Raw genomic sequence first — 25,040 nt, forward strand, 5'->3', positions numbered from 1 at the left:
AAAATGATACATACATACATACATATTTTTTAAAAAGTCGATGTGAATTCTGAACTTAGTCTTATGAGTTCTTACGAGTTCATATTGTTTCAATTTATTGCCTTTCAGAGCACAGCAGGAGAGGCGGGTAGACACTCAGATGACTATTTCACTCTTCTACAACACCTTTTTAATTATGCTTATAACAGCAATATTAATGTACCCAATGCTGATGTTCTTCTCAACGATGAAATTGATTGGCTCAAAAGAATTAGGGTAAGTTGTATAATACTCAGTTTATTATTGTGTCACTGTTAAATCAACTGCCTTACTAAAAGCGTGTTATAATGAAGTGTATTTTTTAAATCTGTGTTTTTGTACATATGTTAATATGTATAATGATAATGTGTGTTTTATTAAAACTGAACAAAATCCATGCTTTCCACTAATGAATTTAAAAAGTACCACTAGTTTTATACAAGTACCTTGCCATTGTTTGAACCTCCATCTAGGATATATGTAAGTTTCTTATTTAAGTTTGAAGAGTCTGATAGAGTAGAATTTGCATTAGCATTTAACCACATTATACTTTTTATTTATACAGAATATATTTCTGCATATAGTTTTGAAATGTGTAGCTTCTTGGCTCTCAGATTAGCATACTTCTACTGATTTATAAACCTCTAGAATAGTACTTGTCAACCTTCATGTCATTGACATTTTAGCCCAGGTTATTCCTTGCTTTGCAGAATTATGCTATTCATAATAAGATACTGAAGAGCAACTTTGCCTCATCAAGCAGTAGGTGGTTCCTTAGTGAATCAAAAGCATCTCAAGACATTGCCAGGGTCCTCTTGCGGTAGAATTGCTGATTTTATGTGCGGTAGAATGTGCCAAAGATAACATTTAAGTGCTTTCATTACGTTCTCGGTTTGAGACATTTCTGCAGAAGAAATAAACTACCTGAGTGGAGTGGTTTGGGCAGATTACTTCTGAGAAGTCACTGCCCTTTAGCTCTTTTGTTCTTTCTTTTCTGGTTTGGCCTATACTGTTTTTCCCTTTGCAGGATAATGTTAAAAATACAGATGAAACTGGTGTTGAAGAGCCGATCTTGGAAGGCCATCTTGGGGTAACAAAAGAGTTACTGGCCTTTCAAACAACTGAGAAGAAGTATCATATTGGTTGTGAAAAAGGAGGTGCTAATCTCATTAAAGTAAGTTCCACATTCTGGTGCAGAACTTGTTGTTATGACCTTTTAAATGTTTGTTAGCAAGTCTGCCTCATTGAGCTTAGAATTACTTTGTCTTTGAGACATCGTCTTGACCCTTTCTTTATACCTTACAAAAATCTTCATCTCTATAAAAGTTATAGTAATTAAAAAATGTATGCCTCCCTTTCTTCAAGAGATTTTTAAACTAATCAAAATTCAGATACAGTCTTTAGAAAGTTACTAAGCAGCATTTGATTTTACTATTTAGTTAAAGTCTAGGCTTTTTAGTTAAGCAGGTTTTAAAATTCAAGATGTTTCATTTTTTACATATTTCCTTGATGAGATAGATCTTTTTTAGGTATGCCTCGTAATAAAATAAAAATGAGTTTTATTTTTATTCAAAATAAGTATTTCATATTTGACTTAAGGAGTACATTTCTTTAGAATATATATTAAGTTACAATCAGCTCTTTTAAAATACCTCCAAGTATCTGGAAAAGTATGTTTACTATTTAGGGCAAATAGTATTTTGAAGTAGAATTTTATTATTTGAAAATATGAATCATTTTTGCTCTGTAATGAGATATGTAATTCTGTCAGATGATTGTAGAAATAGTTCTTCCCAAGGAATGTTTTATCTTTAAAAAATCTATTATTACTAACTGTATGTGTCTGTTTTTTTCAAACTCTTCAGGAATTAATTGATGATTTCATCTTTACTGCCTCCAAAGTTTACCTGCAATGTATGAGAAATGGGGAACTTCCAGCTAAACAGGCTCTCCCAGTATGTAGTTCACCGGCTACCATCAGTGCTGGTTTTGAACTACTCGTAGCATTAGCTGTTGGCTGTGTAAGAAATCTCAAACAGATAGGAGACTGTTTGACTGAAATGTATTACATAGGCACAGCAATAACTAGTAAGTATTGTAACCTGTAAAGCTGTTTTTCCTGGTTGGTAATATTTCCATGTTTAAAAGTCTGGGTTTTTATCTTTTAGAAAGTGTTTTAACTTAGTAAGATGGTGCTTTAGGACATTAATTCACCGTCTTCTCAGCTGGTTGGCTTTCTGACTAAAATTGTTTTTCTTGTACCACCACCACCACCACCAACAAAGAAGTGTCTAACTTAGGTCTGTATGTTTGTTTGTTCATTTGTTTTTACCAACAAGTAATTAGTTCAGTAATTCTAGTAATCAGATACATAATTAAGACCATTATATGTAGAGAAACTTCATACAGAAAATTTTCACATGTATATTTAAATGCCTTACTGTAGATAGTTCAGGTAACTAGGTAAAATGTTTTATTTCATCTCAGATGAAGTAAAATCCAGTCTCCAGAATAATAAGCCACACTTTATGGTGTAGAATTTAATACTTAAAACTTAAAAATGTCTGCATTGAAAAGATTATGAAGCCTTCATTTACAGATTGCTTAATGTTACTTTAATCTGCATCCTGAGAAAGTTAAATTTTTGAATATCAATGTGCCAAAGATAACATTTAAGTGCTTTCATTACGTTCTCGGTTAATGTCCATGTTAGATTTTAAGAGAACTGAAACTCAAAAGGGAGGGAGTACATTAAAAAAACAGAAAGTAAGAACCTAAAGTCTGTTTAATTTTAAGAGAAAAACCAAGGCTTGAGAATGTAATACACAGAGGTATTTAGTATAAATCTTTAAGAGTACTTGCAGTGCGCATTTGTGGAGTGTAACAACGAAGCAAAACTGAAGGAACAAAACAGCAGCAGACTCACAGACTCCCAAAAAGGGACGAGCAATTACCAAAGGGAGGGGTTTGGGAAAAAAGGGTGGGGAGAGAGGGAGAAGGGCATTAAGGTGCATTGTAATTAGCACTCGCAGTATAGGTGGGTCATGGGCAAGGCAGTATAGCATGTAGAATGCAAGTAATGACTCTGTGGCATCTTACTACTCTAATGGACAGTGATTGCAATGGGGTGTGGTAGGTACTTGATAATATGAGTGAATGTTGAAATCATAATATTGCTCATGGGAAACCTTTAGAAGATTATGTATTAACGATAACCTTAATTTTAAAAAATTATTCAGCTTAATGAATTTTGTGGTTAGATTATTAAAATCTATCAACTTCCAACACATTCAACATTCCTGGTTCAGAATTGTCTCAGTGCAAATTGTACATATGTATGTCTCTTTGTTCAGTGTTTGTCTTTTTAACACAGGAACAGTAATGCACTGTATAGAGTGTTCTTCACTAGTTTTTCACTTAGTAATATATCTATCAGCGCATTAGATGTATTAGTAATAGATCTGTTTATTGGCTACATAATTTGCAGCTCACTGTGCTGTAAATCATGCAATCCATCTTCAAGATAGTGATTGATGGTTGTTTTGGTTTTATGGTAGGCAGAAAGGGATATGAAATGATCTACAGTTTTCACAAAACCTTTCCAATGCACTATACAGTTACATCCTGAGAATAAGACAGTGGGTATAAGCAAAGCAATTTTTCTTTTACTGTTTTATCAGCCGGCAAACAGATTCACTTGGAGGTTTTGACACTGTGATTTGGAATCATAACTAAGACTTAGAAAGCTATATGCCATTTTGATTTATTTTAAAGTTCTGATCCCAACGAATTAAAGGTACTTAAATGAAAAAGAAAACACAAATTTACTACTATACCATCTTAAATGACTTTCTGAGAAGAGTGTCACAGAATTAATAACAGTAAAACCATAGGCTCTGGTAAGGACGTACCTATGTAATGGTTAAGTGTTGAAATAAAAATTTAGAGTACTGTCTCAAAGTGGCTGAGGTAATGATTGAATATCCTAATATCATCATCATCATAGCATAGCTGCAAGTGGACTAAATTACTGCTTTCATGAAAATCCTTTTCTCCTTCTTCGTTAAGCTTGTGAAGCACTTACTAAGTGGGAGTACCTACCACCTGTTAGACCTCGCCCTCCAGAAGGATTTGTGGGCCTCAAAAATGCTGGTACCACTTGTTACATGAATTCTGTGATCCAGCAGTTATACATGATTCCTCCTATCAGGAACAGTATTCTTGCAGTTGAAGGCACTGGTAGTGATATAGATGATGACATGTTCAGTGAAGAGAAGCAGGACAACGAGGTAATTTTAATTATGAATTCTTTTTTATTTCCCTATATTTCAAGACCTTGACACCAGATACAGTTTTTCTCAGAGTATTGTGTTTCTTATAGAGTTTTTTGAATTACATTTGATATTAGGACAGTACTCTTAGCTACTATCTCTGATTTACTATACTTACCATCTTATAAAATGCAGTTGATAATCTTTATCACAACTTCTGTTGCTTTTTTAAAGCAGCAGCATTTCAATGTAATCATGTCTGCAGTCTGGTAGGTATATTTGGTATTTGTAAAATGAAAAACAATCACTTACAAATAATTGAAGTTTATTTTCATTCAACTTTTTAAGGTACATTATTCCATTTAATTTATTAACCTTGTGTATTATCAGTTCCATAGTCTGTGCTTATTCTTAGGATATTCTTAATATTTTTTTCAGATTACAATTTTCTCATAAGGAAGCAAATGCATTCGTTACTTTATATAATGCTACACAGTCTGTTAACAGTATTAGATAATAATAATAATCAGACTACCTACCAAGCATATTCCAGAGTAGAAAAAAGAAACACAAAAGTTAGATTTTCAGTTTTTAGAAGATCAGAGTACATATAACTCATGTGTCTCTTACAAATGGAAAACTTCTGAAGTTTCAGTTGTATTTATGTTGAAACTATTTTTATCTTTTATTTCCTTTATACAAGTTTTTCAGAATTCATAAAGGTGTAGAGAATATTCTAATTGTAGAAATGGTTCTTCCCTTATTCCTGTGTTTCTCTACTTTAATTGTAGTAAGTGGTTCTTCTGTTGTTATTACATTTCTGTAGCCAAAACTAGTTTGTTTCTCAAATTATATAGCTCATCAGTTAGATTCTGAAACACACATCTACTTTCACTCTTTTCAGATTTTATAAATAACACTATCCAGTCATTGGGTTTACCTTTTTAAGAATCTCCATATATGGTGACTATACCAGTACCTGGTTGAGGACCACTATTTGACAAAAAGATTTGAATTTAGATCCTATTTCAGTAGCCCAGTTTAGTGCGACGGTACAAGGTTAAGGATAAATAGAGATCGCTCATCCTCTTGGCAAAAGGAGACTAATTCAGACAAAAGATGAAATTCGAAACTAGATATTCCACCTTTGCTACTCGACACCCTGTGCTTTTTGATTCTTCTAGTTGTCTGCCTATTTACTCTTTTTTATGAACTGTGAGCTTCTCAAAGGCAAATGTGATATTTACTTCTGTAAAGAAGGCCTCATAGCAGAGCAGAGATGTTCAGCGCTCTGTAAAGTAGTCAAATTCTGCTTTATAGAGAGGGCTTAAGAGCTTTAGAGCTTCTATTTATGCTGTTTATACCAGCAGTACTCTGAATGGCTGTACTTATCCAGTGTTAACAATTCTAATCATGTCACATAATTTAACTCATATAATCTATGAAGAATGCATTGTCTCTACATGAGAAATGTTGGAGAAAAACTATGGGAAGGTTAAATATTTTTGTTACCGAAAGTTCTATTTTTGTCTCTTTTGTCTGATGAGAAAGCATTCATTTGTCTCCAGTCCATTCTGGTCAACTAAATCTTTGATTGTTACATTATACTACCTCCAGTAGAGCATAACTCTACTGGAGGTAGTATATTTTAATAACTCTATTTTTTAATAACTCATCTGTGAAATTGCCAGGATAAGCACCAATATTAGTAAGTTGAAAGTTCTGTGGTTTAGATATATGAGTACAAAATAATGCAGATCTTCCACTGTTTGTATCTGTCTCAGCTTCGCTCTACTTGTAAATTGAGGTTAGCTAATCAAATTATGTTCTTTGGTTTGTAGAGTAATGTTGATCCGCGAGATGATGTTTTTAGATGTCCTCAACAATATGAAGACAAACCAGCATTAAGTAAGACAGAAGATCAGAAAGAGTACAATATTGGTGTCTTAAGATACCTTCAGGTCATCTTTGGTCATTTAGCTGCTTCTCGTTTACCATACTTTGTGCCCAGAGGATTTTGGAAAGAGTTCAGGTAATTAATGGATAGATGTTAATTGTAGTTTCTCAAAATCTCAATATTTTAAACTCTCTTTTTTGTTTGAATATACTAACTTTAAAATACATGTTCAAACCCTCTTAGACTGTCCTCTTTCCTACAGCATAGAAAAAAATATTTGGATGTATATTTGGAGTTTTTTCTATACAATTACTCCAAAAGGAGGAGGAGAAAATTTTCACAGTAAAGAGAAGCAGTGTTCTTTACTTTAAGATATACTTAACTTTTTAATATGGAAAACCTGTGCATTGCACAAAAACAAAATACTAGAATATAGTCATCTGGATTCAACAGTTCTAAAGCAGATGTTAGACATTGTTTTTTATTCTTCATTGATGAGTGTAAGGTGCTTTTTTTTTTCTTTTTTTTTTGATATCATTAATGTACATTTTCCTGAACAACATTGTAGTTTACTAGACTTCCCCTATTATCAACTGCTCACCAAATAACCCTTTACAGTCACCGTCCATCAGCATAGTAAGATGCTATAGAATCACTACTTGTCTTCCCTGTGTTATACTGCCTTCCCTGTGTCCCTCCCACTACATTACACATGCTAATCTTAGTGACCCTTTTTCCACCTTATCCCTCCCATCCCACCCATCCATCCCAGTCCCTTTCCGTTTGATAACTGTTAGTCCATTCTTGGGTTAGGTGAGTGTTGCTGCTCTGTTCCTTCAGTTTTTACTTTGTTCTGAGTATAAGGTTTTTTTAATAAGCATACCATAATATTGTTATCACACCTCAATAAAAATTCCTTAATATCACTGCACCCACGTCACTGAAATAAATTTACAGGATTGTTTAATTTTTTTTTTCTTAACACTATATTTACAAGCAGGCCCACGGTCCATTTATGGCAGGCAGTTGGCCAAAGTATTTTTGTTTTTTCTTTTGGTATCTTTAATCTACAATTACGTGAGGAACATTCTGTTTACTACACAGCCCCCTTCACCACGTCCCCCCCCACACCCCATTAAACTCTCTGTCCATCAGCGTACTGACATGCTATAGAGTCACTACTTTTCTTCTCTGTGTTGTACAGCCCTCCCCATGCCCCACCTCACATATTATAAATGCTAATCATAATCCCCCCTTATCCCTCCCTTCCCACCCATCCTCCCCAGTCCCTTTCCCTTTGGTAACTGTTAGGCCGTTTCTGGGTTCTGTGAGTCTGTTTCTGTATTTTGTTCCTTCAGGTTTTTCTTTGTTCTTATACTCCACAGATGAGTGAAGTCATTTGATACTTGTCATTCTCCGCCTGGCTTATTTCACAGAGCATAATACCCTCTAGCTCCATCCATGTTGTTGCAAATGGCAGGATTTGTTTTCTTCTTATGGCTGAATAATATTCCATTGTGCATATATGTACCACGTCTTCTTTATCCATTCCCTAGTGATGGACACTTAGGTTGCTTCCGTTTCTTAGCTACTGTAAATAGTGCTGCAATAAACATAGGGATGCATATGTCTTTTTCAAACTGGGATGCTGCACTCTTTGGGTAAATTCCTAGGAGTGGAATTCCTAGCTCAAATGGTATTTCTATGTTGAGTTTTGTGAGGAAACTCAACACTGCTCTCCACAATTGTTGAACTAATTTATATTCCCACCAGCTGTGTAGGAGGGTTCCCTTTACTCCACAAAGTCATCCACATTTGTTGTTGTTTGTCTTTTGGATGGTGGTGATCCTTACTGGTGTGAGGTGATACCTCATTGTGGTTTTAATTTGCTTTTTTCCTATGACTAGTGATGTGGAGCATCTTTTCATGTCTGTTGGCCATCTGAATTTCTTCTTTGGAGAACTGTCTGTTTGGCTCCTCTGAGATTGTTTTTTGATTGGATTATTTGCTTTTTGTTTGTTGACGTGTGTGAGCTCTGTGTATGTTTTGGATGTCAACCCTTTATCGGATCTGTCATTTATGATGTTATTCTCCCATACTGTAGGATGCCTTTTTGTTCTATTGGTGGTGTCCTTTGCTGTACAGAAGCTTTACAGCTTGATACAGTCCCGCTTGTTCATTTTTGCTTTTGTTAACCTAGCCCGAGGAGATGTGTTCATGAAGAAGTTGTTCATGTTTATGTCGACGAGATTTTTGCCTATGTTTTTTCCTAAGAGTTTTATGGTTTTATGACTTACATTCAGGTCTTTAATCCATTTCCAATTTACTTTTGTGTATGGGGTTAGACAAGAATCCAGTTTCATTCTCTCACATGTAGCTGTCCAGTTTTGCCAACACCAGCTGTTGAAGAGGCTGTCATCTCCCCATTGTATGTCCATGGCTCCTTTATCGTATATTAATTGGCCACATATCCTTTTGGGTTATTATCTGGACCCTCTGTTCTGTTCCACTGGTCTGTAGGTCTGTTCCTGTGCCAGTGCCAAATTGTCTTGATTACTGTGGCTTCGTAGTAGAGCTTGCAGTTGGGGAGCGAGTTCCCCCCTCCTTTATTCTTCCTTCTCAGGATTGCTTTGGCTATTCAGGGACTTTTGTGGTTCCATATGAGTTTTAGAACTATTTCTTCCAGTTCGTTTTAGAATTCTTTTGGTATTTTGATAGGCATTGCATTGAATCTGTAGATTGCTTTAGGCAGAATGTCCATTTTGACCATATTCTTCCTAGCCAAGAGCATGGGATGAGTTTCCATTTGTTAGTGTCCTCTTTAATTTCTCTTAGGAGTGTCTTGTAGTTTTCAGGGTATAGGTCTTTCACGTCCTTGGATAGGTTTATTCGTGGGTATTTTGTTCTTTTTGATGCAATTGTGAATGGAATTGTTTTCCTGATTTCTCTTTCTGCTAGTTTGTCATTGGTGTATAGGAAAGCAACAGATTTGTGTGTAGTAATTTTGTATCCCGGAGCCTTGCTGAATTCATATATTAGTTCTAATAGTTTTGGAGTGGAGTCTTCAGGGTTTTTCACGTACAATATCATGTCATCTGCAAAGAGTCACAGTTTGACCTCTTTACCATTCTAAACACCGTGTATTTTTTTTGTTTTGTCTGATTGCCCTCAGCGAGGACGTCCGGAACTATGTTGAATAGCGGGGTAGAGTGGGCATCCCTGTCCTGTTCCCGATCTCCAAGGGAAGCCTTTCAGCTTCTCACTGTTACGTATGATGTTGGCTGTGGGTTTGTCATATGTGGACTGTATTATGTTGATCTACTTGCCCTCTCTACCCATTTTATTGAGAGTTTTATCGTGAATGGATGTTGAACTTCGTCATATGCTTTCTCAGCATGTATGGAGATGATTATGTGGTTTTTGTCCTGTTTGTTGATGTGGTGCATGATGTTGATGGATTTTCAAATGTTGTACCATCCTTGCATTGCTGTGATGAATCCCACTTGGTCATGGTGTATGATCAGCTTGGTGTATTTTTGAATTCGGTTTGCTAATATTTTGTTGAGTATTTTTGCATCTATGTTCATCAGGGATATTGGTCTGTAATTTTCTGTTTTAGTGGGGTCTTTGCTTGGTTTTGGTATGAGAGTGATCCTGGCTTCATAGAAAGAGTTTGGAAGTATTCCGTCCTCTTGTCTTTTTTGGAAAACTTTAAGGAGAATGGGTATTATGCCTTCCCTGTATGTCTGATAAAATTCTGCGGTGCATCCATCTGCCCCGGGGGTTTTGCTCTTGGGTAATTTTGATTACTGATTAAATTTCATTGCTGGTGATTAGTTTGTTTAGATTTTCCATTTCTTCCGTGGTCAGTCTTGGAAGGTTGTATTTTTCTAGGAAGTTGTCCATTTCTTCGAGGTTTTCTACCTTGTTATTGTATAGATCTTCATAGTATTCTTTAATAATTCTTTGTATTTCTGTGGGGTTGGGGTCCATTGTTATATTTCCTTCCTCATTTCTGATTCTGTTTATATGTGGAGATTCTCTTTTTCTCTTAAAAAGTCAGGTTAGCAGTTGATATTTTGTTTATTTTCTCTAAGAACCAGCTCTTGTTTTCATTGATTTTTCTATCCTTTTATTCTTCTCAGTTTTATTTCCTCTCTGTACTTTATTATGTCCCTCCTGCTGATTTTGGGCCTCATTTGTTCTTTTTCCAATTTCAATAATAGTGACTTTAGACTATTCACTTTGGATTGTTCTTCCTTCTTTAAACAGGCCTGGATTGTTACGTACTTTCCTCTTAGAACTGCCGTCGCTGCATCTCACAGAATTTGGGTCCTTGTGTTGTTGTCATTTGTCTCCATATATTGCTTGATCTCTATTTTAATTTGGTCATTGATCCATTGATTATTTAGGAGCATGTTGTTTGGCCTCCATGTGTTGGTGGCCTTTTTGTTTTCTTTGTTCAATTTATGTCTAGTTTTATACCTTTGTGGTCTTATGAAGTTGTTTGGTAGAATTTCAGTCTTTTTGAGTTTACTGAGGCTCTTTTTGTGGCCTAGTATGTGGTCTGTTCTGTAAAATGTTCCATGTGCACTTGAGAAAAACATGTATCCTGCTGCTTTTGGGTGTAGAGTTCTGTAATGTCTATTAGGTCCGTCTGTTCTAGTGTGTTGTTCAGTGCCACTATGTCCTTACTTAATTTTTGTGTGGTGGAACTGTCCTTTGAAGGGAGTGGTGTGTTGACGTCTCCTAGAAAGAACGCATTGCATTCTATTTCCTCCATTAACTCTGTTAGTATTTCTTTCACACATGTTGGTGCTCCTGTATTGAGTGCATATATATTTATAATGGATATATATCCTCTTGTTGGACTGACCCGTTTACCGTTACGTAATGTCCTTCTTTATCTCTTGGTACTTTCTTTGTTTTGATGTCTATTTTGTCTGATACAAGTACTGCAACACCTGCTTTTTTCTCCCTGTTGTTTGCATGAAATATCTTTTTCCATCCCTTGACTTTTAGTCTGAGTATGTCTTTGGGTTTGAGGTGAGTCTCTTGTAAGCAGCATATAGATGGGTCCTGTATTTTTATCCATTCTATTACTCTGTGTCTTGACTGGTGCATTCAGTCTGTTTATATTTTGGTGCTTGTCAAAAGGTATGTACTTACTGCCATTGCTGGCATTAGATTCGTGGTTACCAAAGTTCAGGGGTAGCTTCTTCACTATCTTATCGTCTAACTTAACTCACTTATTAAGCTCTTATAAACACAGTCTGATAATTCTTTATTTCGCTCCCTTCTCATTCCTACTTCTCCATTCTTTACATGTTAGGTGTTTTAATGTGTACTGTTTTATGTTTCCTTTGACTGCATTTGTGCATAGTTGATTTTATTTTTTGCCTTTAGTTAGTATTTGGTTGGTCTGCTTTCCTTGGTGTGATTTTATTTTCTCTGGTGACATCTGTTTAGCCTTAGGAGTGCTTCCATCTAGAGCCGTCCCTTTAAAATGCCCTGCAGATGTGGTTTGTGGGAGGCAAATTCTCTCAGCTTTTGCTTGATTGGCAATTGTTTAATCCCTCCTTCATATTTAAATGATAATCGAGCTGGATGCAGTATTCTTCGTTCAAGGACCTTCTGTTTCACTGCATTAAATATATCATGCCATTCTCTCCTGGCCTGTAAGGTTTCTGTTGAGATGTCTGATGATAGCCTGATGGCTTTCCTTTGTAGGTGACCTTTTCTGTCTCTCTGGCTGCCTTTAAAACTCTGTCCTTGTCCATGATCTTTGCCATTTTAATTATTATGTGTCTTGGTGTTGTCTCCGTTGGGTCACTTGCTTTTGGAGTTCTGTGGGCTTCCAGGGTTGGAGAGCCTATTTCGTCCCCCAGTTTGGAGAAGTTTTCAGCAATTACTTCTTCAAAGACACTTTCTTTCCCTTTTTCTCTCTTCTTCCTCTTCTGGTACCCCCCTTGTAATGCGAGTATTTTTCCGCTTGGATTGGTCACACAGTTCTCTTAATATTCTTTCATTCCTGGAGATCCTTTTATCTCTCTCTGTCTCTGCTACTCTGTATTCATGTTCTCTGCTTTCTGTTCCATTAATGGCCTCTTGCACCTCACCTAGTCTCCTCTTAAGGCCTCTATCGATTGTTTCATTTCTGTTATCTCCCTCCGGACTTCATCCCTTAGCTCTTGCATGTTTCTCTGCAGGTCCATCAGCATGGTTATGGCTTTTATTTTGAATTCTTTTTCAGGATGATTTGTTATATCTATCTCAGCAGGCCCTCTCAGGTTGTCTGACTGACTTTTGACTGGACAAGGTTCTTCTGCCTTTTCATGGTGATAAAAGTGGTCACAGGCAGGTGACACATGTGTCACCTGGGAGAAAACCAGGTCCCTTACTGCTTGCTGGTTGCCCTTCCCTCCTCTGCTGCCTGTGACAGTTATCCACACACTGGGAACAGGCTACAGGTTACTCCCCTGAGCCGCGGCGGGCAGGGCATCCCAGAGCCCTGTTGGGGAGAGGCAGGCGAGCTGGGTGTGCTCTCATGCGAGTACGGCGCCCCTTTGCGCCTCTGCTTGCACCGGGCATCTGCTCGCCAGCTGCGGACCCTGGTCTGGCCTGCATGGCTGTGTGCTGGGAGGATGTTCTGGGTGGCTGCTGTAGGCGTGGTCACCTCCCAGCCTGCTCTGCCAGGCCCTCACATGAGGGGGAGTGCATGGCAGGCTGCTTATCGCCATGAGGGACTTTGGAGCTGCATTGCCACCCAGGGGTGAGGGTACCTGAAGTTCCCTGGGGTTCCCAGATGCTGGGCTGAGTGTGCGGAGATGATTCCATCCAGCTGTGAAGCTCCTGTCCCTTTCAAAAAGCACTCTTTTCTTTTGTCCCAGGAGTTCGGGCTGCGGGGAACCACTCGCAGATTTTACTTTTCTGTTCTCCTAATATCCAGCACAGCATGCAATGTGTGTCTGTGCTCGTGGTGTGGATTACCAAGGCTGGTTATTTAGCAATCCTGTGCTTCCACTCTGTCCAAACTCTGACCCCTTTCCTCCCGCTGGTGGGCTGGGGTCGGGGGAGCGCTTGGGTTCCATCCGGCCACGGCTTGTATCTCTCCCCCTGTTGTATTTTCAAATATATATATGGTTTTGGGAAGGGTTCTGCTGCCCTACTCACGCTGTCATCTTCCTCTCGAATCCAGAAGTTTTTTTTTTTATTATACAGATTTCTTTTTCCTTTCTTGTGTTGGTGCTGCAGCTTGGTTAGTTGGGATTTGAGTGTGGACTTTTGTTTGTTTGTTTGTTTGTTTTTGGTTCATTCTGTTGCTTTCGAGCTGTTTTGCAATTATCAATAAGGAAATCAGGTAGTTTGCCCTGGAAACTTTCTCACAGTCTGGATTTTCCTAATTGTAGTGCTCTGGTGTTCTGTATTATTTTCTCTTTGCTCTGTTCCTGTATTTATTAGCTTTGCAGATAAAACATTCTGTCACAAATTTAACTCTGCCGCAGTAACAAGAAAGCAGCTATAGATAATATGTAAGTAAGTGAGGTATGGCTGTGTTTCAATAAAACTTTGTTCATGGACTTTGGAATTTGAATTCATACGATTTTCATTTGTCATGAAATAGTACCAGTTTGGCTTATTTTCAACCATTTGAACCTATATATAATACTATTCTTAGGTCTTGGGTGATTGTGGGCTTTATTTGGTTCAAAAGCTGTAGTTTTCATAGCCAGCCAATATCAAGATGCTTGACCACTTAAAGTATCATTTTATTTCCCATTTGGAATGGGCAAGAGTACTTAATAGGTGGTGATTTTACTCTCTTAGAGAGATACAAAATGTCTTTTTGTGGTTTTGAGTCATTTAGTTACAGTTAGGTCCCCATTATTTTTTTCATTATGGTCAGAAATTGACATTGATTATCATCCGTGTATTAGATTGAATCTATAAGAGAAGCTTGCTGTCATCATTTACCCTTACTATGTAAATGTATAAGAACCAGGATACTTTTTAAATCTTATTTTGTAAGTTTGTTAAGTAATCAAACACTGTCCTAGCATCCTCCTAAAATGACCAATAAAATTTGCTCTGTTTTTAGGTTTTTAAGCCTAAAAATCTTGACCTGGTTTCCTTTCTCTTGCAAATTTTGTCAACTCCTATCATGTGTCATGTCCAACTGTAACTACCAACTACCTAAGACTAAGAGCGTTACTGTAACTAGGAGAGCTATCTCTTCTTACTATATAAAAAAGGGCTACAGTCATTCACAGGAATTCAGAATGCTTTCTGCAGAATTACGATTGCAAGTGGATAAACGAAGGGATCAGCTGACATCTGGGGTCACGCTTTCTGTTGGATTCAGAGCAATACCCCTAATATATATACATAGATGTGAGCATTGTCACTTAAAGTTCTTTTGAACATCACAGATTTAGAAGTACAATGACCCCTATTCTCATCATTCGTTTCTATATTCCACAAGATGAACTATCAGTGTACATTTTAAGGATAATTTACATATATACAATGCTTCCTTCCAGATACAGGCCTTTCTGCTTCCAGTTCTGTCACCTGGTATAGACCTTTCTGTCTTTATCCTGTTTGTCTTGTCTCTGACTCAGGACTTTCTTCAGCATATTCCAGTCAACATTTCTGTTGTTGTTCTTCCAAATTGGTATACTATGAGATTTTATCTTAAACTCTTTCACTCGATTATGTGCATGTATTTAGATAGTAATTAGATAGTAATTAGATAGTAGAACCATAAATGCATGTTTGTATTTGTATCTTCATATGTCTACTTATAACTGGATATATAGATAAGTATAATTATGCTCCTGCCGAATCTTCATGTTTGTACTTAAATATATGTAGTTTTTTTGTCTCACAGATATTCTCTCCATATAAATGATGGCACTCACAATTTGTCTAGCACTTTTATATTACCTGCAATCCACTCACATAATAGCCTCTTCAGGGTTTTTTTCTTGTAACTCTTTAAAAGTATACAATAGTGGTGCAGGCTACATTCAAAATGTTTGTGTCATCATTACTGTCCAGTTTTAGAGTACTTTCATCACCCAAGAGAAGTCCCACAAGCCTGTTAAAAAGTTACTCTCCAATTCTCCCCTTTTTCCAACTTTGATAAAAGAAAGCTTAGTTTTCTCTATATATGAGTGAAAGAGAGAATATTGAAAGGCCCTGGAGACTGAGGCATCATGTTGAGAGAAACAAAGTGTCTATCTGAATATTTCATATAGAGCCACATAATATGTGGGCATTTTGGGGCCTGACCTCTTTGACTAAGCATGTTTATAGGGTGCCTCAACTTTCTGACATATATCAGACCATCATTTCATGGCCATTGTATGGGTACCTCACATTTTGGTGATTCCTTCATCAGTTGATGGACACTTGGATGGTTTTTAGTGATTGTGAATAGTACATATGTCAGCATTCAGGATGTGTAGGTTTTTGTGTGGACTTAAGTTTACATTTGTCTCAGGAGTCAAGTTGCAGGGCCATATAGTAATTCTTAACTTTTTGAGGAACCACCAAACTCTTCCATGTCCTCTGTATCATTTTACTTTCCCACCATCAAAGTATGAGGGTTGCATTTTTTTCAGCCAATATTAATACTATTCATATTTTTTCCCTTTTTTCATTCCCTGCTCTTGCCTTTCATATTATCCTTCTTTATAGATGTGAAGAGGTCTCACTGTGGTTTTGGTTTACAGTTTCCTAATGATTAACATAGTTGAACATCTTGTGTTTATTGGCTACTTAGTTTTGTTGTTGTTTTTAAGGGAAAAACCTATTCACATACTTTCCCATCGTCTTTTTGTTACATTGTGAGAGATTTTGGGGCACTTATCATAATAGGCCCTAATAGATAAGTGATTTACAAATACTTTCTCACATTCTGTAGATGGTCTTTTCACTGTCTTAATGTACTTTAATGCACAAAGATTTTAAATATTGATGAAGTCTTTCTTATCAGTTTTTCTCTTGGTTTTATAATCTAACTCAGTAATATTTTTGATAATCAACTGTATGTAACATAAACCTTGCTGTTTTCAGAAAGTGTTTTTAGGTGTACCGTTCAGTGACATTAAGCACATTCACATTTTGTTCTCCATCACCCATCTTCCTTCACAACATTTATTATCATCCAAAATTGAAACTCAGTGTGCATTAATAATAGTCGCTCCCTTCACTGTGACTTTTATGTGTTGATTTTTGTTTCCTAAAACTTAGCTGAATTTGTTGCTGAATGAACAGGTTTTTTCGATCTTCAGGATTTCCAGTTTGAATGCCTTTATTCTTCTCTTGACAAAATAGTCTAGGTAAAAGTCCAGTGCTGTGCAGATACAAGGGAAGAAAGAAAGCAGGTCATCCTTGCCTTATTCCTGCTCTTAGAGAAAATCTTTCAGTGTTTTACCATTAGATCTTTACCTCACAACATGTCTATTAACACTGACTCAAACTGGATTAAATACCTAAACATGAGAGACAAAATTATAAAACTTTTAGAAGAGAACCTGAATTTGACTGATTTCTTGGTATGACACTAAAGGCACAGGAAACGACAGAAAGAAATAGTTGAAGAATCAAACATACATATCCCCTGAAAATGTTCTTCGACAGTGAAAGGGAAATAAGTACATTCTAAAGTAAATAGGAATTTGTGTGGAATTTCTCCACAACTCCTGCTCTAGAATTCTCAAAGGTCTGGTGACAGGGAAAATATTGCCAAGAGAAACTTGGAATTTCAAGAATATAGGAAGAGCCACAGATAGGTGAATTACTGGGTTTTTATAGAAGTCTACTTTGTTCTCAGATTTAAGTTGTATAAATATTGCAACCAAAAATAACACCAGGTAAAGAAATCACTGAGTATATATTGAAAAACCTTAGACATTTGTAATATAAAGGAAAAATTAAGGCAGTTTTATGGCTTTGAGGCTCTGTGTGTTACTTGAATATCAGAAGATAACCTCTGTGGAAAACCTAGAAGAAATGGACAACTTCCTAGAAAACTAAAGCCTTCCAACGCTGACCAAGGAAGAAACAGAAAATCTAAACAGACCAATTAACAGCAAAGAAATTGAATCGGTAATCAAAAAAATACACAAGAACAAAACACCTGGGCCAGATAGATTCACTGCGGGATTTTATCAGACATATGCATATAGAGAAGACATGATACCCATTCAAATTAAGGTTTTCCAAAAAACAAAAGGAGGGACTACTTCCAAACTCATTCTTTGAATCCAGCATCACTCTAGTACCAAAACCAGGCAAAGACACCACCAAAACAGAAAATTACAGACCAATATCCTTAATGAACATAGATGCAAAAATACTCAAGAAAATAAGAGCAAACCAAATTCAAAAATACATCAAGATGGTCATACACCATGATCAAGAGGGATTCATTGCAGGGATGCAAGGATGGTACAACATTCAGAAATCCACGAACGTTCTCCACCACATGATAAAAAGAAGGACAAAAACCACATAATCATCTCCATAGATGCCGAAAAAGCATTTCACATCTATTCATGATAAAAACTCTCCAAAAAATGGGTATAGAGGGCAAGTACCTCAACATAATAAAGGCCATATAGGACAAGCCCACAGCCACTATCATAGTTAACAGCGAGAAGCTGAAAGTGTTTCCTCTAAGATGAGGAACAAGACAGGGATGCCCACTCTCCCACTGTTATTCAACATAGTACTGTAGGTCCTAGCCATGGCAATCAGACAAAGCAAAGAAATTTAATGCATCCAAATAGGTAAAGAAGAAGTCAAACTGTCACTCTTTGCAGATGACATGATATTGTATATAAAAAAGCCATAACGACTACACTCCAAAACTACTAGAACAAATATCTGAATTCAGCAAAGTTGCAGAATACAAAATTAACACACAGAAATCTATTGCTTTCCTAGACAGTAATGATGAGCGAGCAGAAAATCAGGAAAACAATTCCATTCACAATTGAATGAAAAAGAAGAAAATGCCTAGGAATAAACCTAACCAAGGAAGTGAAAGACTTATATCCTGAAAACTGCAAGATGCTCTTGGCTAGGAAGAATTAATATTGTCAAAATGGACATCCTGCCCAAAGCAATATACAGATTCAGTGCAATCCCTATCCAAATACCAATAGCCAGCCTCCTTCAACAAACTGGAAGCAGTAGTGTTAAAATTCATAGGCAGCCACCAAAGACCCCGAATAGCTGAGGCAATCCGTAGAAGGAAGAGTGAAGTGGGAGGGATCTCACTTCCCAACTTCAAGCTCTACTACAAAGCCACAGTAATCAAGACAATTTGGCACTGGCACAAGAACAGACCCACAGACCAGTGGAACAGGATACAGAGTCCAGACGTTAACCCAAACGCATGTGGTCAACTAGTGTATGATAAAGGAGCCATGGACATACAATGGGGGAAATGACAGCCTCTTCAATAGCTGGTGTTGGCAAAACTGGACAGCTACATGTAAGAGAATGAAACTGGATCACTGTCGAAGCGCATACACAAAAGCAAATTCGAAATGGTTTAAAGACTTGAATGTAAGTCATGAAACAGAAAAAAACAAAAGCAAAAATCTCTTGGACAAAAACAGGAGCAACTTCTTCATGTACATATCTCCCCAGGCAAGGGAAACAAGCAAAAATGAACAAGTGGGACTATATCAAGCTGAAAAGCTTCTGAACAGCAAAGGACACCACCAGTAGAACAAAAAGGCATCCTACAGAATGGGAAAACATATTCATGAATGACAGATCTGATAAAGGGTTGACATCCAAAATATATAGAGAGCTCACGCGCTTCAACAAAAAGCAAACAATCCAATTAAGAAATGGGCACAGGATCTAAGCAGACAGTTCTCCAAAGCAGAAATTCAGATGGCCAACTGACACATGAAAAGATGCTCCACATCGCTAGTCATCAGAGAAATGCAAATTAAAACCACGATGCGATATCACCTCACACTAGTAAGGGTCACCATCATCCAAAAGACAAAGAACATCAAATGTTGGTGAGGTTATGAAGAAAGGGGAACCCTCCTACACTGCTGATGGGAATGTAAGTTAGTTCAACCATGTGGAAAGCAGTATGGAGATGACTCGAAAAGCTCAAAATAGAAATACCATTTGACCCAGGAATCCCACTAATAGGAATGCTGCAACCCAGTTTGAAAAAGACAGATGCACCCCTATGTTTATTGCAGCACTATTTACAATAGCCAAGAAATGGAAGCAACCTAAGTGTCCCATCAGGAGATGAATGGATAAAGAAATGGGGTACATACACACAATGGAATATCATTCAGCTGTAAGAAGAAAACAAATTCTACCATTTGCAAAAACGTGGATGGAGCTAGAGGGTATTGTGCTCACTGCAATAAGCCAGGCGGAGAAAGACAGGTACCAAATGATTTCACTCATCTGTGGAGTATAAGAACAAAGAAAAACAACTGGAGAGCAAAACAGCAGCAGACTCACAGAACCCAAAAGTGTACTAACAGTTACCAAAGGGAAAGGGACTGGGGAGGATGGTTGGGAAGAGAGGTATACGGGGGGAAAAAGAACAGAAGGGGGCACTATGATTAGCATGTATAATGTGAGGGTGCATGGGGAGGGCTGTACAACACAGAAGACAAGTAGTGATTCTCCAGCATCTTACTACGCTAATGGACAGTCACTGTAATGGGGTAGGTGGTGGGGTACTTGGTGAAGGGGGAGCCCAGTAAACATAATGTTCCTCATGTAATTGTAGGTTAGTGATAGCAATAGTAACAAAAAACAAAATCCCTCAGCCAGGTTGATCAGTATTCTGATTATTCTGAGCTCTATCACCATAGGTTCATTCTACATGTTTTAGAATTTCATAGAAAGGATCATATAATATGTACTTCTTGTGATTTACTTATTTGGCTTTTGTAGGTTTTTAAAGCAGCTTTTATTGTATTATAAAATACACAACATAAAATTTAGCATTTTAGCCATAAAAAAAAGATACCGTCTGTATATGTTCTAAAAATAATTCTTAAGGCTGCCATATTTAAAAATCAAACAGAAAGATACATAGGCAAAAAGCCAACAGATGCATTGAAACTGAATGTTAAAATATAATTAATACATAAAAGGGCAGAAAGAAAAATTCCTCATCTACAAACAGCAAAAGAATGACATGTGCTTAAATTCAGTTAAATCAGTACTATGTAAAATGTAAATTAGTCCAGTTGAAAGACATCGATTGTCCAGATTAGATTAAAAATAATTTCTGTGCTCTCTCCATGAGACCCCGTTTAAATAGAATGCTATAGATTAAACGTTAAAGGGATTAAAGCACACAATGCATATCACAACACACACATCAGATTGATAATATTTAAAAAATGACAATACCAAATGTTGGGTAGGATGTAGAAAATCTCGGACACCTGTTGTGGGTGTGAGTAGAAAATACCATAGCCACTCTGGAAAGCAGTTTTTTACAAAATTGAATATTCACTAAGTATACAATACAGCAATTGCAGTTATTAAGATTTATGCCAGAGAAAACAATACTTAGGCTCACGCCAAAATTTCTACATGAATGTTCATACAGTTCTGAATAGATGAACAGGCTGGAAACAATTATGTTCTTCTACAACTCAGGTTAGTCAAACTGGTGTAATGGTGTTACATTGAAAAGGTTCAGTGGATTTCAGCAATATGCTTATGCTGAGTAAAAAGAACTAACTACAAAAGTCATATACTCTGTAATAGTCCTTTTTTTTTTTTTTACTGACGTCTAGTGGGTATACAATCTTGTATTCGATTCAAGTATACGACACAGTGGTTCACCAGTTACCCACATGATTAAATTGTTTACCCCACCAGTGTGGCTACTATCTGTCTACCTAGAAAGACGTCGCAGAATCATTAGCTGTATTCACCATGCTCTTCTACCATCCCTGTGACCAGCTTGTGTTATGATTGAGAATTGTTGTGTCCCTTTATCTCCTTCACCTTCCTCACTCACCTACCCCAACCCCTCCCCCATGGTAAACACCAGTCACTTCTTACTGTGAGTCTACTGCTGTTCTCGTAATTTTGTTTTGGTTTTAGATTGAGCAAGTAAGTGAAATCATATGATAGTTATCTTACTTTGCCTAGCTTATTTCACTGAGCATAACATCCTCTAGGTCCAGCCATATTCTCGCAAATGACCCAAATTATTGCAGGATTTCTTTCTTTTTGAATGGCTGAATGTGTTCATGGACACTTTGGTAGCTTACATACACATCTTGGCTGTTGTAAGTAATGTGGCAGTAAACATAGGGGCTCGTATGTCTTTCCAAATCAGGGTTTTTGTTTTCCTTGGGTAAATTCCTATATTTGGAATTCCTGGGTTAAATGGTATTTCTGTTTTAGTTTTCTCAGGAAACTCCACACTGCTTTCCAGCACTAACTGACATTTCACCAACAGTATAGAAGAATTCCCTTTTCTCTGCATCTCACCAACACTTGTCATTTCTTGTCTTTTGGTTAGTGGCCATTCTGAGTGGTGTGACGTAGTTCTCATTGTGGTTTTGAGCGCATTTCACAGATGATTAACTAAAAATATAGAGCATCTTTTCATATACCTGTTAGCCATCTTTATTTTTTGTTGGGGAAATGTCTATTCGTGTCTGCATTTTTTTTATTGGGTTATTTGATTTTTTGTCGTCTTCTGGTACCCCTATAATGCAGGTATTGTTCTGTTTCAATTGGTCACACAGTTCTCTTAGTATTCTTTCATTCCTGGAGATCCTTTTATCTCTCTCTGCATCAGCTTCTCTGTGTTCCTGTTCTCTGTTTTCTAGTTCATTGATGGTCTCTTGCATCTCGTCCATTCTGCTTTGAAGTCCTTCCAGAGACTGTTTTATTTCTGTATTCTCCCTCCGTAGTTCTTGCATATTTCTCTGCAAGTCCATCAGCATGGTTATGACTTTTGTTTTGAATTCTTTTTCAGTTAGATAGGTTAAATCTATCTCCCCAGGTTCCCTCTCAGGGGAAGAAGTCTAAGATGTCTGGGTTAGTCTTGTCTGGATCGAGTTTTTTTGCCTTTTCATGTTGATAGGCACAGTGGTTATGCTATTGACTCGACTGTCAGCTGGGAGAGCCAAGAATCTTTCCACTCGCTCCTGGCCTTTCTTTACTGGGACAACTGCGACCCCTAGTGGCTTGTGTTGGGCAATTGCGTGTAGACTGGGTCTCTGTATCTTGCCCGGCCCGTATGGAGAAAGCTCCCTTGCTGTGGGCGTGGCCAGCCTCAGGCCGCTGCTCTGCTATGGCGGGGCCTCGGAGGGGTAGTGGACGGGGGGCTGTTTGGCTGTTTACCTTCGTGAAGGGTCTCAGAGCTGTTGCCCAGGGGCTTAGTGCGCCCGGAGTTCCTTCGCTTTTCTTTGTCCCAGGGGTGCCGGCTGCAGGACCCGCTCACAGGTCTTACTGTCCTGCTTCCCTAGTTTACAGCACCCCACGCATGCACTGTATGTCTGCACTCTGGTGCGGATGGCTGGGGCTGGGTGCGTAGCAGTCCTGGACTCCCTCTCGCTCCCCGCTCCAACTCCTCTCCTCCCGCCGGGAGCTGGGGTGAGGGGCCTGAGGTCCCGCCGGGCTGCGTCTTGTATCTTACCCCTTTCCCCAGGCGCTGGGTTCTCGCAGGTGTGGTTGTAGTCTGGCTGTTGTCCTGTGTCTTCTGGTCTCTCTTTTAGGGATAGTTGTATTTGTTGTATTTTCAAAAATATATATGTTTTTGGGAGGAGATTCCCACTGTCATACTCACACCGCCATCTTGGCTCCTCCTCTCTATTTGATTTTTTTGGTGTTGAACCTTATGAGTTCTTTATATATTTTGGATGTTAACCCCTTATTGTTTGGATTGTTTCTGAATCTGCTCCCCCATATTGTAAGCTGCCTTTTTTGTTCTGCTGTTGGAGTCATTTGCTATACAGAAGCTACCAGATGGCTCAGCAGAAATTTTACAGGCCAGAAGGCAGTAGCATGAAACATCCAGTTATTAAAACAGAGAACCTTCAACCAAGAGTCCTCTCTCCTGCAATGCTATCGTTCAGAATTAAAGCACGGATTAAATATTTCCTAGATAAATGAAGTTGAAAGAATTCATCACCACTAAACTGGCCTTAACAGAGTATGTCAAAGGGACTTTTTATAGATACAAGTGTTCTGAAGGCTAAGTATTTTTATCTAAACTCGTAATAAAGGTAGTAGACCCATTACTATCCAAGCAAGTCTGAAATGAAAAAGAAAAAAGGAAAACCCAAAAGTAGTAAAATCTAGAATATGTAATATCAGTCAAGGGATACACAAAAAATGCAGATGACAACATCTAATATATAAAATGTAAAGGGAGGAGGAAGAAAAAAGTACTTTTAGAATATGTTTCATACAGAGCACTCATGAACTTAATGTAGACCATTACACAGTTAGGAAGCTACCCTTGAACCTCTGGTAATCACAAACCTAAAGCCTATAATAGATACAGAAAAGATTACAAAAGAGAAATACAGTCACCACACCAAGGAAAACCATCAAATAACAAGAGAACAGTATAAGAGAGAAAAAAGGAACAGAGAGGAGGTATGAAAACAACTAGAGAACAGTTACTAAAATGGCAGTAAAAATTCAAAGAGTGCGTAAGAGAGAAAGAAACAAGAGCTGTTTATATGCTGCCTACCGGAGACCCATCTCAGACCCAAAGGCAGACTGAAAGTGAAGGGATGGAAAAAGATACATCACAGAGAAAAAAGCAGGAGTGGCAGTACTTGTATCAGACTAAGTAGATTTCAAGACCAAAAAAGTAGCAGACAAAGAAGAACATTGCATAATGATAAAGGGCTCAGTCCAACAGCATATAACCATTATAAATATGTATGCACTATTCAGCCATAAGAAAGAAAGAAATCCTGCCGTTTGCAACAACATGGATGGAGCTGGAGGACATTATGCTCAGTGAAATAAGCCAGGTGGGAAAAGAAGTGCCAGATGATTTTCCTCATTTACGGAGTATAGCAACGAAGCAAAACTGAAGGAACAAAAAATAGGTTACCCAAGGGGGGAGGGGTGTGGGAGGGCTGGTGGGGAGGGAGGGAGAAGGAGATTCAGGGGTATTATGTTTAGTACACGTGGTGTGGGGGATCACGGGGAAAACAGCGTAGCACAGAGCAGGCAAATAGTGATTCTGTGGTATCTTACTACACTCATGGACAGTGACTGCATTGGGGTAAGGGGGGACTTGCTAATAAGGGTAAATGTAGTAACCACATTGTTTTTCATGTGAAACCTTTGTAAGAGAGTATATCAATAAAACCTTAATAAAAAATTTAAATAAGTAAATAATAAATATGCACCAAATACAGGAGCGCCTAAATATTTTTTAAAATACTAACAGATATAAGGGGGATATAGATCATAACACTTCATCTTAGGAGACTTTAACATATCACTCACATCAATAGATAAACTAAACAGAATGAATAAGGACATAGAGGCACTGAACAACACACTTGATCAGATGGACTTAGCAGATACTTACATAATATTCCACCCAAAGGAGCAAGATACACATTTTTGTCAAGTGTACAAGGAATGCTCTTGAGAAAATACCACATAGTAGGCCACAAAAAGAACCTTTATACATTCAGAAAGTTTTAAATTTTATCAAGCAGCTTCATAGCCCACAATGGTATGAAACTAGAAATAAATTACACAACAAAGACAAGCCCACAAACACATGGGGGCTAAACAGCATACTTCAGAGTAATCATGGTTCAGTGAACAAATTTAAACAA

General features: G+C 37.6%; 1 protein-coding gene across 3 annotated transcripts in view; it reads left to right on the plus strand.

The window, feature by feature from the left end:
- LOC130682128 (probable ubiquitin carboxyl-terminal hydrolase FAF-X) overlaps positions 1-25,040 on the plus strand; it is a 173,747-nt gene that overhangs the window by 126,760 nt on the left and 21,947 nt on the right. For all 3 annotated transcript variants that reach the window (XM_057496259.1, XM_057496261.1, XM_057496260.1), the window contains 5 exons: positions 109-255; positions 1,046-1,192; positions 1,884-2,106; positions 4,087-4,307; positions 6,131-6,321. In XM_057496259.1, the coding sequence (XP_057352242.1) occupies positions 109-255; positions 1,046-1,192; positions 1,884-2,106; positions 4,087-4,307; positions 6,131-6,321 (929 nt within the window). The remainder of the gene's footprint in view (positions 1-108; positions 256-1,045; positions 1,193-1,883; positions 2,107-4,086; positions 4,308-6,130; positions 6,322-25,040) is intronic.

This window comes from Manis pentadactyla, chromosome Y, assembly GCF_030020395.1.
Source record: "Manis pentadactyla isolate mManPen7 chromosome Y, mManPen7.hap1, whole genome shotgun sequence".
Classification (NCBI taxonomy): domain Eukaryota; kingdom Metazoa; phylum Chordata; class Mammalia; order Pholidota; family Manidae; genus Manis; species Manis pentadactyla.